Source organism: Abrus precatorius, unplaced genomic scaffold (genome assembly GCF_003935025.1).
Source record: "Abrus precatorius isolate BTA unplaced genomic scaffold, Abrus_2018 Scaffold6, whole genome shotgun sequence".
Classification (NCBI taxonomy): domain Eukaryota; kingdom Viridiplantae; phylum Streptophyta; class Magnoliopsida; order Fabales; family Fabaceae; genus Abrus; species Abrus precatorius.
Genome location: NW_020874406.1, coordinates 22533255 through 22549432, shown reverse-complemented (window position 1 = coordinate 22549432; position 16178 = coordinate 22533255). Strand labels below are relative to the sequence as shown.

Below are 16178 nucleotides of genomic sequence, written 5' to 3'. Positions count from 1 at the left end.
TAAAAAATTGTGTGTATATATATATATATATATATCATATACATATATATTTAAAATAATTTAATAATTCTCGTGTAATCTATGAGAAATTCACTGTTTACATTTTAATTTTCATTCAACAAAAACAATATGAGTTGTAATTAAAAAATATATAAATAAATAGCTTCTTTTATGATATAGGGAAAGCTAATTGAATTAGTGGATTATTAATTTGGTATTCATTATGGTGTTGAATAAAAAATCTTTATTCACAAACATTAATATTTTCATTAAGATTGTATCGAATATTAAATTATTGCCATTTAAATTAGGATCTCTCTTGTTTGTATCTTTTCTAGTGCGTTCTCTTTCCACTGTGCTCTCATAAGAAATATTATCCACAAAAATACACCTTCACGTTGTCATGCTCTCACCTCCCCCACCATCAAGGAAGATTGCAATATCCTTTTAACATCTCAGTTATAAATGATTTTTTTTTAGTCTAGATGATATATATCTTTATAATCTGACTCATCTGCATGTTTGGTACTCAATTATAAATGAATCTTAATTTTAAAATCTATGATAAAAATTTATGTATAATATTTTTTTTTATAAAAAACTACCTAATCTAATACATTAAATAATATTTTAAAACACCAGTTAATGCATGTTTTATTTTATTTTATTTTTTGAAAAATGACATTTGAAAAAAACTTAGAACTTTGAAAATAGTATTTTCTAACATAATTTAATCTAAATGTTCTTTTTATTGTGTGTATCAAAAACATTTATTATATCTTAAAAAATTTAATCTCACAAAAAAATAAAAATAATATTTTATAAATTTGAGAGACTAAAAATAAAAAAATTTAAGAGGTAAATAATTGTAAAAAATAATATATTTGAAAAGATTAAAAAATTATTTAAGGTGAAAGAATGAAGAAGATGAGAAGGAAGGAGGAAACGACGACGTAGTGAAAGCGTGATAACTGCGAGCAAATAGGAGATTGCGACTGTGAACACTGAACTCAAGTTCGGAGCACAGTCCGAAGCTGTCAACGATGGCGATTTCCGGCGATCTTAGGGTCTCAGCGACTCTTCCCCTCTATCGCTCTCACTCTCAGTCGCCTCTACTTCGAACCTCTTCTTTCCCTTCCCCAAAGGTTTTGTTTTCTCTATCTCTCTCTTTCCCCCTTCTTTTCTCCCCGTTGCTTTTAATACTGTCTCAGAGGATGCATATATTCTCATTCAAAATCCGCTTATGCTGAATTCAACTCGTAATTACATGCAAACTGCAACATTTGAGGGTGCTGGAGTTCGATTAGGGTTTTCATTCAAAGTTGTGATATTTCTTACCGTTTCTAAAGTGTATTAGTGAGTATAGTGTCAACTATGAAGCAGTCAGAATGGAAACAAGGGGGAAAAGTGTTGCAATTGTACGATACGATAATGGCCTTGAAGATACAAATATGACTGTTTTATTTGAGTAGAGAAATCTTATTTTAGTGTACGCGTTTAGTGTCATTGGGAAATTGGCATGATATAATGCAGGGTCTAGCCTGTCTAGTAGAAAGTGAAACTCTGCTTTATAGTGTTTGGGCGTATATCGTGGTATACTACAGGTTTTTTTTTTTTTTTTTCAAATAATGAGTGGTTGGTTTAGGACTTTAGGTACATGTTTGATTTTCGTTAAACAAGGTCTGTGATTTGATGTTTGTGTATGGATGTCTTGACTTGTATTGGATTGATTCTTGTGAAGGATATCTATGGTCCTAGATCGAAAGACTATATTGGTGCTTTTCCAGATGATGGAAGTCCATGGGAATTGTTGAGTTATATGTTTTCCGCCTCTCTTTAGGATTAGTTGAATATAATAATAGATCTTATTAGGTTAATTTGATATGATAACCTGCATTCATGAATTGTAATTCCATTTCATGGCTCTCCAGATCAAAGCATAACAAGAGGGAATGACTATTTTTTCATTTGACTGGAAATATGTGTGATATATAGTTGATAAGTTACTTGCCTTATATACATTGGGTGTGTTTAGGTGAACAACTTGATTAAGCATGTATTCATTAAGATATTATCACATGAGAGTTTATAACATAAATTTGATCGTGAGGAATAAGCTATAAAAACAATTTATTTATATAAGTTATACTAAACAACTTTTTGAAATAAGTTAAAAAGAGATTATGAGGGTCATAAACTTCTCATAAGCTCTTTCAAACATCCCATTATAGAGTAGAATATATTTTTAGTTCTTTGCCATTTAGTTGGGATTTCAGTATGCTTAAAGGCGGTTTGGTACTGCCACTTCTGCTTTCTAATTTTTCAGTAGAATGGGGAAAGTTTCAATAAAATATTCTTTTGATTTATTTTATTGATGGATGTTTTTATTCAGATGCTTGTGGCTTAGCTTTGTGAGTGTTGCAGTCTTGATTTGTGCTCATGCCCATATATTATACAGATTTTGACAAGATTTTGAAAGCACTGAAAATGCCTTCTTGTTAATTTCTCAAATTTTCTCTCTAATAGGTAGATTTCCATCGTTTATTGACTGGAGCATCTAGCATGTCCGAATTCACCCGGAAATGTCCCTGCCTGATGATTGTACGATGCAATATGCGTGGGTATTGCAAGCCAGTTACTGGGGTCCTTGGAGGTCCTAATTTTTCATCAAATAAAGTTAGCCGAGAAGCTGAGAATTTTCTCCTTGATGCTGTTAACATGAACTTATTTGAGCGTTTAAATTTGGCTTGGAAGATAATATTCCCATCAGCGACATCCAGAAAAAACTCCAATGCTAGGATTGCCAAGCAACGCTTGAAGATGATTTTGTTCTCTGATCGGTGTGCAGTAAGTGATGAGGCAAAGCGAAAAATTGTTAGCAATGTTGTGCGTGCTCTATCAGATTTTGTGGAAATAGAATCACAGGATAAAGTTCAGTTGAGTGTCTCTGCTGATACAGATCTTGGAACTATTTACTCTGTCACAGTGCCTGTTCGGCGGGTTAAGCCAGAATATCAAGATATGGATGAAATAGGGACAATAACAAATGTTGAGTATAAGGACACTGGAGAGAGTTCTGGTTCTGTTGATGTTAGATTTGATTTCTATGTTCCTGATGAATAGTTTTGATTTTGAATTGAAAGTTCTTGAATCTTGATTTCTTTGTCAAAAGTTAATGTTTGAAACTCTTGCCAGTGAAGTCAATTCGGAGTGCTGTAAATATTTGAAAATTGAAGCTTACATTAGGGTGACACTAGATTTTGATGAGAAATTTTGTTTTTGTACTACCTTTGTTAGTTTGGTTTGTTGCATCGCATGACTAAAAACGGTATGGTGTCTGTTCTTACTTCTTGGCATTTATGATATGCTTTTGCTGTTCGAGTGTAAGAATCATTGTTATTAATGGAGTCGGTGGTTGGGTTTCATTAGCCCACAAAAGAGCTGATATAGTTTAGTACTTTAAGCTGTACCAGACAAGTTAAACCAAAATCATCCCTTCTCCTTACCTAGTTGCATGTAACTTTGATTTAGACATGTAACATGGTTTGTGGTCAGTTAAGACATGTCCCTTGAAGCATATATATATATATATATATATATATATATATATATATATATATATCTGTGTGTGTATGTTGTTTTTTTTTAAAAAAAAAATCTGTACTTCCCAACAATTTGGACGTGCGTCTTATAACTTATTTTGCTCTGATGTAATTACTTCCCTTTTATAATGGATTATGATTTTGTTTCAATGCAAATTCCAAAAGGTAACCAGATCTTAACTTAGGAGATAATTGCTCGATTTTCAAAAATTCTTGAGTGGTAAAAATTAAGCGATTAATTTTTAAACTTACGTTGAATTAATCATTCATTAATTCTAACATTAAAATATACAGAATCTGGTTCCTTAGCATTGGCCGAAAAGGAGGAAAAAAAAAACAAAAATACATGTTGAACAAATACAGTACTTAAGAAACAAAAAAAATAATGTTTCCAATTCAACACGTTAATTTCACCATTGACAAAAAAAAAACAAAAACTAAAAGCTCTTGTTCATTGTTAGTTATATATCCTGCAAATTGCTTCCTTCAATTTTCAAAACTACCTTCTAGCATCAAAATTTTTCCATTTTTAAAACTGCAATACAATTTAAAAAATTAATATCCGGGGATTGAACCCGACGTGAATCGAACACGCAACCTTCTGATCTGGAGTCAGACGCGCTACCATTGCGCCACGGATCCACTGGATGGTACAACTTTTAACATTTATTTAATTGTAAGCTATAAGCAGTTGTGCGCGGGAGCATCTACTTCACTGGGTTCAAATTTGAGTTCCTCCATAGGCAGTAGGCAACAACAGATTTGATTGAAGATGAAGGGGAATTGGTTGGAATTGGAGTTGGAGAAGGGAATTGGGGACGCCATTTCTAGAACACGATTCGCTCCTCACTCTAACAACCTCCTCATTTCTTCGTGGGATTCTGTGAGTCTTTTTTTCTTTTTTCTTTCTTTCTTTTTCGCATTTACTGAATTTTATTGCCAAACAGAGTCTTCGACTTTACGACGTTGACGCTTCCCTCCTCAGACTCGAAGCTCCTTCGCAAGCTCCCCTTCTCGATTGTTGCTTCCAGGACGACGCCGTTGCTTTCACTGCCGCTTCTGATGGACGAATCCGAAGGTTTTCTTTTTTCCTTTTACTTGTTTATTTTAATCTTTTGACCAAGTGTAACTGTGCAACTCTCATTTCATTATAGACAAAAAAATCTAGCCAATGATGGAGTCTGAATTTTCAAAGCAGCTACGTTCTTAAAAAAATTAAGAAATCACTCGGAGCTCTCGTCAATTTCACTTCAAACTCACTTATGGATGAAACTAACAGTACTTCAATTTATTTATTGGACTTTAACCTCACACATGATTATGGTATGCTTAAATTGATAAAAAAAACTGTAAGAATTGTATCAATATGAACGGGATAAAAATGAACCAAACTGGAATAAATATTTAACAACTTTTTAAATAATGCAAGATCTTTATAATCTTGTGTATTAAATTTCTCATAATTTTAAACATTCACAGGTATACTATCCAAAATTTGATATTTATATAACTTGGGAGGTATCATTTGTTTTCTGTTTCATCAATATTGATCTAACAATTTACACATTTTAATTTTAATTTTATCTTAAAGGTTTTTCTAAGATCGTATAAACAACGTGAATAGCTTTGGGTACTTAAATCCCAATTAAGTATATTCATATAAATTTAGTGGATTCTTTATCTTCTACCTCCGAATTCTTTCAACTTCTTGCCGTGTTCAAAGTTTTGTAGTCTTATAAGTTTGTACTTATTTTGCCTAATTATTGTATATTGGTTGCTCCACTTTATCTTCCTCGGCATTCACCGGTACACCTGGATTCTCTTGAGGAGTTATATATAGATGCTTTCTTTTCATTTTTGGTTTTCCTTTATTGTTGTACCTCTCTTAATTAATGAACACTTAGTTGTGTTACTTCATCTTTTTTAGCATTTGGCTGAAGCTAATCGTTCTACTTATGGTTCCTTTATATTTTGTTGCCCATTTCTTAATTAATGTACATTTGATTGCTTCGATTCTCTTGAAAAGTTGTGAGTTGAAGAAATGGTTAGAAGTAGGCAATGGTAGAAGAAGCAACAAAGGAGACACATGAATTTTTGCATCAAGCGATAGATAAGGCGATGTTAGTTAAAAATGAACTAAACTCATGAAAATGCTCTGCACATGGATAATCACTTAATTTCCGTACAAAATTATAGACTCTATAAAATTATACTTCATTTATGCAATAAGATTTACTTGAACATTATCGATTTTCAATTAGTTTCCCATTTCCTTATGTAAATGTTGAACTGAATCGAATAGATTTCTTTCAACATTCTTCTATACAGTTAATAATGAATGTATTTAGTAATAATAAAAAAAAATTGAAAATATCTATTTGAAAATAAAAGAAAGTATTCAAACTTTTGTTGATAGATTAAATATATTTTTGATACTTTTTTTCTTGCAAATATTTCTATCCATTCCCTTATAAAAGATAGACACAAGATTTTCATCATCGGTTACGCCAAGAGTTATGTAAGCTTGGAAATTGCTTTACAGCAAACATTTGTAAAAAAAAAATTAATATATCTATATCTGCTTCCCCTCTTGTTAGGCATTGGACAAAAATATTTGCAAAAAACAATATACCAAAACTATGATCAATTTATCAACAAATTTTAGTTTATACTTTCTTTCATTTTATAATAATTTTTTTCTCTTTTTTATTATTAATGAATGTAAATTTTATTAAATATGTAGGGGAATGCTCAAAGACATCTATATGATCGAGTTCAAGATTAGTTGTAACGATGAAAAATCAGTCAAAACTATGTTATGTTTAAGTAAATCTTGTATGGAATGATGTGAGTTGACTTTGTAACTGTCATAATTTTGTAGACAAATTGAGTTATAGCTCTTTATTTATTGAATTAGTTAATGTTACAATCTAAACAAAGAGAGAGAAGGAAGTGGATTGCGTCCTTGTGTTATACTTTTAGAGAAAGGAATCATTGTGCTGATATTCTTGCCAAAAAGGGTGCTCAACAAGTTTTGGTTCTCTTAGAAGTGCTTCCTCCGAATCTCTCTGTTATACTTTCAGCAGATAGTTCTAGTGTTCTGTTTGTTTGTCCTTAACCTTTTCTTAGTTTTTCTTGTACCCAAAAAAACGAAGAGAGAGAACAGTAGAAATTAGTTCAAAGAGATTTGGTGCAACATTTCACGAGTTTATTCCTTTCCGACCAATGTTGCCTTATCTGCCCCCGATGTGAAACTACATGTGTTACCTTCGTTGCCTCTTTTGTTGCCACTTCCTTTTAACTATTCTCCTCACTCACAACTTCTCAGAAGAATTCAGGCTTACAGCCATATGCTGAGGAAGATGAAGTGGAGAGTTAAATGTACATCAATTAGGAGAGGTGTAACAAAATGAAGAGGAACCAGAAGTGGAAAGGGAGCATTTGTGCATAAGGAGAATTCAAGTGTATAACCAAGTGCTAAGGAAGTTAAAGTGAGCAACCAAATATACATCAAGTAGAAGATGTGGAACCAAATTTGTAGAGCAAACAAGTCAAAAATTTTATACTCTTATAAGACTACAAAACTATGAATATGGCAAAGAACTAAAGAGGTTGAAAGAGCTCAGAGGCAGCAGATAGAGAATGTAAGTATCTACTAAATTTATATGCATACACCTTGATGAAAATAAAATTGCAAAACAATGTAAACAGCTTTTTTAACTTCACCTTTTTGCATGCTGGACGATAGAGTAGATAAATTGAGCAAAAGTCTGAAGCACCTTATGACAAAAATGGTAATGGAACCAAGAGATAAGATCATGAAGTAACCTATCCCAGTTCCAACTGCAAACGTAATAGTTGTATTTGTTAAAAAAGGCGATTGTCTTGTAGTAGATGGATTTGAAAACTATTGGGGGCAAGTGTGAATGGCGACAGAAAATGGGAAATCGGGTATTGTGAACATCAACAGTTTAAATTATCTGACTTAATTGATAAGCATATGATCCATATATCATCTTGTAGTTTGCTAGCATTCATGATATTCGTGTTATTGCTGTGGTGGCCTCTGAAAACAGGCTGTGATATCCTTTGTTTTGCATATGCCATATGATATGATGATGTGTATTTCACATTAATTTTCAACTTTCAAGTGGACTTTTGACTCTTAAACTAAACTTTATAGGTATGACTTGCATTTAGGACTTATTGATACAGTGGGTAGCCATGATGATATAGCAACATGTATTGGATATTCCAATGAAACGTGTAAGCTACTAATACCTATCTATTTCTGTTAATAATTGTTACTTCTAATCATTTTTCAATTAATGGGTTGATATTGAAGGGAATATCAACATTGATTTGCAATCCTTTGCTCTTCCTTCCTACCACGCTCGCTTATCCACACGAGATAAATGTTTCTCTACATGTTTATGTGTTGAAGAATCCAAGGATGGGTAACTTAATACATGTTAGATCTTACTAGTTATGCTCTGATACAATCCCTTGGTGTATTGAGGAATGCTAACAACATATTGTCTAAACACTTTTTTTAACAAAGTCTTAATTATTGGCTAAAATTTATGAAAAATTACAAAAATTACGTGAATTTCATTCTTTCTCATTCCTAATTTAATGTTTTTATCTCATACTTTTGTAGTTTTTAACAAATTTTAGTCAATAGTTAGAAGTGTATTATAAAGAGTATTTTGCTAATATTCCTATTATGTTCAAAGCTGCAAAAATTAAATGGTCACCTCTCTAGTTCTGCAACAAATTTTTAAGCATAAGCCTTTGACCATTTCTCTCAAGCCTTGAGAAGTTATTTAACCGTTTAAATAAATAATTTTTCTATGGGGAATCCAAGATGCTGTTATGATGGTGAGAAATAAAATAAAAAGTAAAACTGCAGTTTAGAAGCATTAGATTTTTTTTTTTCTTGAAAAGCGCTTCAACTGTCCGCCATTGCTCAAATGTAATCTAATTGTATTGTACTAATGCTAGATTTTTTCATTTGTAATTTAAATTACATATCCTTAATTCTGGTGATGTTTAATTCTAAGTTTCATCATATTCTTAGAAATAAATATGTTGATATTTATGCTTGGCCTTGGTTATAGCAGGTCAGTTGATCACATCTGGATTTGACAAGAAGCTATTGTTGTGGGATATCCATATGAAGAAGGCTTCTTCGTGCTTGAGAAATCTAGATGCGGAGGTGGATTCCATGTGTGTCTGTGGATTTAATCTTACTGTAGCCATTGGAGCTTCAGTGCATGTTTATGATTTACGTAACTTTGACAAACCAGTTCAGTTAAAGGAGGCATGCAATGGCACGCAATTAAGATGCGTCAGTTCAGTTCCTTATGCAGAAGGTATGAGCCACATTGTCTTTGTTTATTTTGTCAACTGAAGGATGTGTTGCTTTGACAGATTGGTTAGTTAGAGCATTTTTATCCTTGCAACTAGAGAAGGAGTACATCTTTATCCTTTAGGTCCCACTTTAAGCAACTTTCACTAAAATTGCACTTGATGTGCCTCCTAAACGCTTTGCTAATGATACTGGTGCTCTTCTTTCTGATCCACTCTGAGAACCGTTACAAGTCTCACATTATTTGTTGCTTGGTTTTCCGGATAACATAAATATTTCAAATTTAAAATTACTGAAGCATTTGTTTATAGGCAATCTGTCTGAAATCAGAGTTTAGGAAAATTTTAAGATTGATGTCCTTGCAGGATTTGCAGTTGGGTCTGTAGATGGAAGAGTAGCATTGCGGATTTCCTTTTCATCCAGTAATGACATTGGGTCAGTTTTAGATGATCATTTCATATATGGATTTTTTAAAATTCTGATAACATTACATTTGCCTTTCCTCTAGAATTAGATATCAGCCTAACAGATGCCCTAACCTATCTAACTATTTATTGTTTGATTTAGATGCTAATGTTTTATGTTGGAAATCGTTTGAATTATCAGATTGTTGTTAATGACAGCCCAGGTTCTAACTATTTGCTTTTGTTATATTAAATCCTGACAGATATGTATTCAGATGTCATCCAAAATCAAAAGATGGGCGCCATTATTTGGTATCAGTGAATGACATCGCATTCAGTCCACTGTAGGTCCTGCATTTTTATTTATAGATTACCATAACTAATTATAAAACTTTAAACTTAATATGATTTCTGTTTAGTGTATCTGGTGCTTTTGTCACTGGTGACAATGAAGGCTATGTTACCATATGGGATGCCGGAAGTAGGAAAAGACTAGTTGAGGTATTTGCCTAATTAGTTTCGTAATTGTGTCTAATCCTTACGATGTTTGTGAATTGTGACCAGTTCATTAATTTTCTTGCTTTACTATACCATCTTTTCTCGATTTCAGTTGCCCAAGTACCCAAATAGTGTTGCATCCTTATCTTACAACCACGTAGGACAGTTTCTGGCTGTAGCATCAAGCTATACTTACCAAGAAGCAAATGAAATGTGAGTAATTCTTTTCATATTCGTCTTTAGTTCATTTCTTCTATATTAATTGTAGAACCTGATATTCTGTTTCCAATTTTTACCATTGGCATTGCATTTTTATATTCTTGCCTCTAAATCATAAAGGTGTTTCATATTATTTCTTTTAAGTTTTTTAGTGTATAAATACCCCTTGATCATATCTTTAGTATCATCAGCCAATGTATGATTAAGGACTTGAAAGTCTGAGCTGCTAAATTTAATATTTTATTAAAATTTATGGTAATTGCAACACCTGAATCATTTGCTCATTTTATGCTCCTGATTGTTGGAATCATTTACTAATCATATCTCATCATTTATGTTTTTATGAATCATGAAGTTTCTTTGGCCATGGTTATTTATAGTATGTAGATTTTATTAAATTTCAAATATAAACCTTGGTCTTTGTACATTTTAATTTCCATTAACGTTATGAGAACCCGTCGTATCACTACACTTGAACCAACAAAGGCCTTGCTAGCTTTAAAGGAATGTTGCATCTTAAATGACTTAATTAAAACAGTTTGGCAAGAGACAAAACTATGCCTTGCTAGCTGAAGCTAAGCATGGAAGTGTGCTTTTGAGGCTTTATTTTATTCATTTGATTATTTCGTATTTGTTATTGATAGAGAGGAACCACCTCGTGTATTCATCCATAAAGTGGACAGCTTTGATATCGGATCAACTTCTGCTGGTGGGAAAAGTTAAAGCATTTATGCTATCCTTGCCATTTGCCAAGGAAGGTAAATGGTTAATCTTAGCTATTTATTCTTGTAACGAAGATTTCTGGGGTTCTACTTCAGCATGTCTCATCGTTAGTTATGTTTTTTAGATTTTGTATTTGGGTTTAGTTTAATGGCTTTCTGTATCTTGGATGGGACACCATTTTTTCTAATTTTTTTAATTTAAAAATCTTAAAATTTTAATTTAGTGAAATTTAATTTTTAACTGTAGTGATTATATCAACTTGAACATAATTGCATCGGGTTGAAGATATATGGTCTATAAACAATGTATCTTTATTTTTAAAATTCAATTGAAATATACTACTAATGTAAGTATTCTTTTTATATTATCTCACTGTATATTTACATATCATTTAAAATCGTTGATTTATGTGATACATAACTTTAAAGGTCATTTATAGTAATTTTTAATTGATTAATGTAAAAATTATTATACTAATAACTGTATTATTTTTTTTGAAGGTGAACAAGTACATTAAAATTAAATGTGAATAATTAAAATATTAAAATATACAAATTTTTAAACTCATTTGTTACTAATTAGTAACAGACTAATTATGGAAGAATCATTTGTACATTTTAAAACGTTGAACAAAATACATACTCAAACGTTAGATACAAATGACAAGAAAAGCGTTAGAGATTGAGCATGTGTCCCGAAATTTCTGGTAGATTTTAGATTTTCGGATTTATTTTTAAGTTTAAAATTATAAAATCAATTTTCACATTTTTTAAATGTTTTAATACAAATATATGATTAAAATTATATATATATATATATATATATATATACACACACACACACAACTGCGTCATATTTAATAATTTAAAAATATTATTTGACTTTAACATAAATGAGTACAGAAAATGGTTTGATCCATACTTTATAAACGTAAAGTAACTAATTATCAAGAGAATCTTTTATGTTTTTTGACAAATAGATAAATTTCTATTTTAGTTGATAGAATCTGGGAACTGTGATTAATTTGGCAATGAAGAAAAAGTAAAGTAACGAACGCTAAAGTGCTTGTCCACGTGGTGGTGTGTTGTTGTAGCGTTCTAAGAACGCAAATTCAACACTGCACTGATTGATTGACCGCTTTTTTAAAAATAAATAAATAAAATAAAGAAAAACATGAATTTCAAATCAAATAGAGGAGACGTGTATATTATAAATGTATTTAGTATTTGTAAAAGATTCCTAGAAATATTTTTATAAATATATTTTTTTTATTTTCATAATAAATTTCGATTATCACTGCTTTTATATAAATCTTTTACTAAAAAAAGTATAATTAAAAAATTCATTTAAAAAAAAGTTATTATGAATATTTTTAAAACTTAAAATTATTAAAAAGTAAAAGAAATTATCAAATGTTCTTAAAAAAAACACTAAATTTAATCAATAGCATTTTATACTTCAAAGTCAAACTAAGCTTACGGTGGATAAAAACGCTAAGATTTAAATGTTTTTTATTCATATATTTTATGATATTCTAATTCTTGTTTTTCAATTTTTTTAATTGGATACTTTTAATGTTTAACAATGACATGACTGACTAAAATTATGTCATTTATCGTTTTTGTTTTATTATGTTATCACTACGGATTAAAAGCGTTAAATTTATTCTATAAAAAAAACTTTAAATTTACAAAATATTTTAATTTTTTAAAAATATTCTCTTTGTTATTTATATCGCATGTGAATCAACTGTTTTTCGGATGGTGATTTTATTTTTCCCATGGCTAAAGATATATTTGTTTAAACATGATTATAAATAAAAATAAATACTTTAATTATATGTTAAAAATTATTGAAAATTATAAGTGTATAAATAAAAATGATTAGTTCTATATGTTTTTTGAAAAAAAAAACTTTTGAGTCTTATTGAATTTCTTATCTTAAAAAAAACACACACGCTACTTGTCTTTTTTATTTAAATTATTCATAAATATCATTTTATTAATTTTAACTTTAATCTTTTAATTTATATTTCATATATTTTACTTAAATTAAGTATGCGTACACTTTTATAATTTTTAAGAATGTCTTATGTGTGTGTGTATATATATATATATATATATATATTGTAATTTTTACACTTTTTTGAGTTTAAAAAAACTCATTCAAATCCATAAAATAATAAATTTCTTTTGATTTATAAATATATATTATTTGTATTTACCTTTTTAATATATTTAATGAGGCTTAGAAGCCTAAAAATACAAAAAAAGAAAAGAAAAGAAAAGAAAAAAAAATAGATAACTGTATTTATTCCCGTGCATATCCAAGTCTATGTAAAATTTATTTCTTTTAATTCAATTTAAACCCCTAATTTTATTACTTTTATGCTAGAATAGTTGTTTTTTAGTTATAAAAATTTGATTGGTATTCGATTACAATTATTTTATTATTGAAATATGTTGCCTTTTTTTTCATCCAAGCATTATGATTATTTTTATTTTAATAGTGAAAGAGCTTTTTAATACACGAGATAACAAAAATAAATATTGATTATATATGGACAATTTAGATTAAAGGTTATTTAATAATCACATAATTATTTTAAAATTCTAATAATTTTATATTTTAATTTTAATAATTTCTTGTTAAATTAAATGATCTAGATTCACATGTCTCGTTCTTAGTTAAAATAATTTTTTATTTGATATGTTGTTAGTATATAAGCAACGTAGTTAATGAGATGAACAAATTTTGATAATATAATTATACATAAATAATTTTAAAATTTAAAATTATTTAATAATTACATAATTATTTTAAAATAGCACGTTATGCTTAAGTTTCTCTCACACATATAGGATATATCAAGTGAGATAATTCTTTTTTATGAGGCCATACACATTTTTATGAAAAATAATGGATAGTGTTTAAAAAATATATAACTACTAAATGATGTAGTAATAATTATTCGAAGACGTGTAATTTTTGGAGATTAAAACTAGTTATAATTTTATGCTTTAGTATTTATCTATGCATAGATTATAAATGTTCTACTCTGCTGTGTGTCTATAAGAGAAAACAAAAAGTATAACAAACATCATGATGTGTGTGCTGAAGCATAACGATGTCGGACGAGGAACACCACTTCGAGTCAAAGGCTGATGCCGGGGCATCAAAGACATTTCCCCAGCAAGCTGGAACCATCCGCAAAAACGGTTACATTGTCATCAAGAACAGGCCATGCAAGGTTTCTTTTTCTTATTCCTTCTAAAAATTTTGGACTTTTGATCGTGATTGCACTAAATTTTATTCAAAGATTTCTTTTTTATAATCAAATTGTAACGATTGATATTATTAATCAAACCCCTTTTTTTCTTTTTGATGAATATGAATTTCATGTGATTAATCAAACCGTTCCCTCTCAATGGCTCTCCCATATTTTGGGGGGAATTTGTTTTTGAATATCCAAGTCAAAGTTTTCTTTTTGATTTTTGGGTTTGTGTTTGTCGGACAGGTTGTGGAGGTTTCAACTTCCAAAACTGGCAAGCATGGACATGCAAAGTGTCACTTTGTTGGTATTGACATCTTCACTGGCAAAAAGCTTGAAGATATTGTCCCATCTTCCCATAACTGTGATGTATGAGTGTGTTTTGGATTGGGTTTTGCTTTATCAATTAGGTCACATATGTTTATTTTATGTATGTTTTGTGGTTACAACAGGTTCCTCATGTCAATCGCACTGACTACCAGCTCATAGATATCTCAGAGGATGGATTTGTAAGATTTCAATTAAATTTTCTTCCTTCACTCATTCTTTTTCTTTATTTTCCTAGAGTGGAGTTTAAGGCACACCTAATATTGATACTCAAAAGTGATTAGATGTGATATAAAGTAATGCTATTTTGTTAGGATAAATGGTTATTTACATTCTTTTCTTTAGATGCATGTGGGGTTTAATTTATTTTATGGTCTTTTTCCAGTTCTTTTATAGAAATTTTGAAAAAAAAAAAAAAAAAAACTTTAACAAAGGAATCAGACACGTACCAAATGATTGAAGCAGCCAGATAAATATTTAATGAGTTTGCAGTTAGTAAGAATACATGATCCATATTTAATCTTAAGCCTTAAACTGTGTGGTGTCGTTTCTCACATTCTCCCCTGATATGGTATTGTTAATATAGTTTGACACTTGGTTAACAATGGCTGTTATGCTGTTCCTTACAAGTAAGGTAGTATGATTCTTGTCATAATTAAAGGTGAACTAAGGATATTTTCTATTGAATATTAGGTGAGTCTGCTGACTGAGACTGGTGGTACTAAGGATGACCTGAGGCTTCCAACCGATGAAAATCTGCTTTCGCAGGTTAGTTGATTGATTGTTTGATACCCTCTTTGCATAACGTGGAATTGTTGTAGATTATGAATATTTGATGTTGGCATCGTTTGTCTAATGATTTTGTTAACTTATGGCTAGTTAAGCTCAGTAATGAGACCAGCATGGTATTGGTAATCTTGTTAATCTTGTAATTTGCTCCATCTACTGATTTCGGTTTGTGTCAAGCAGATCAAGGTAAAGATCTGGTTGTCACTGTTATGTCTTCCATGGGTGAGGAGCAGATTTGTGCCCTTAAGGACATTGGCCCCAAGTGATAGACTTTGTCAATTGAATGATGGAAAGCAGAAGTTAGAACTGATACCCCACCTTTATGTGTTTGTACCAAATCAGCCAATGTTTGTATCATTTTTATTGGATGTGCTTGAAATTGGATGGTTTTATTTGGGAGTCCTTGACCTATATTTGGTTGTGTTGAATCAATACCAGAACAATTAAACTGTTACGTGGTGTGAAGTTACATTGGCTACTGCCAAGTAATAATATTTATACGCTTGTCAGACCCTTTAACCTTTCTAATATAATTTACTTCATTTTAATGTTCTTAGAGTATGTGTGGATCAACACTTGTAAATTTGAGTTTAAATAAATTTAATTATGTAAAATTAATTATATTTAAAAATTAGTTTAAAGTGATGTGATTTATTTTTAGAAACTTTTCTCTTTAAAGTAGGTTAGTAGTAAAACTTAATCTAAATTATTTATTACCAACAACAACTAAGTTTTATCTCAAGATAAGGTCCGTTAATTTAAATTATTTAAGACAAAAATTATAATTTATTATATTAATTTAAATGTGAATTTAATTTATTTTGTAAAACTATACTATAATGAAAAGTTTGTAAATAATAACAACTAAGTCTTATTCTATTAAATGAGATTTATTAATCTAAATTATTTAACATAATACAAAAACTGTAATTTATCATGTTATTTTTAACGTGAAGTTAAGAGTAATCAAACAT

The 16178-nt window shown here is 30.0% G+C and overlaps 2 protein-coding genes and 1 non-coding gene across 3 annotated transcripts; 2 read left to right on the top strand and 1 right to left on the bottom strand.

The window, feature by feature from the left end:
* Positions 1–932: 932 nt before the first annotated feature.
* Positions 933–3442, top strand: LOC113869981 (cell division topological specificity factor homolog, chloroplastic). Its single transcript, XM_027506564.1, has 2 exons — positions 933–1145; positions 2527–3442. The coding sequence occupies exons 1-2, from the start codon at positions 1044–1046 to the stop codon at positions 3121–3123; spliced, it is 699 nt and encodes a 232-aa protein (XP_027362365.1). The 5' UTR covers positions 933–1043; the 3' UTR covers positions 3124–3442.
* A 730-nt stretch (positions 3443–4172) lies between these two features.
* Positions 4173–4244, bottom strand: TRNAW-CCA. Its single transcript has one exon. It is a non-coding gene; the product is annotated as a tRNA-Trp (tRNA).
* Positions 4245–4357: 113 nt separating this feature from the next.
* Positions 4358–15535, top strand: LOC113870403 (mitotic checkpoint protein BUB3.3-like). The gene is made up of 15 exons (XM_027506995.1): positions 4358–4485; positions 4550–4680; positions 7786–7868; positions 8726–8977; positions 9339–9408; positions 9641–9721; positions 9797–9878; positions 9988–10088; positions 10739–10803; positions 10849–10852; positions 13938–14067; positions 14335–14457; positions 14541–14597; positions 15109–15187; positions 15382–15535. The coding sequence occupies exons 1-15, from the start codon at positions 4375–4377 to the stop codon at positions 15468–15470; spliced, it is 1458 nt and encodes a 485-aa protein (XP_027362796.1). The 5' UTR covers positions 4358–4374; the 3' UTR covers positions 15471–15535.
* The last annotated feature ends 643 nt before the right edge of the window (positions 15536–16178 follow it).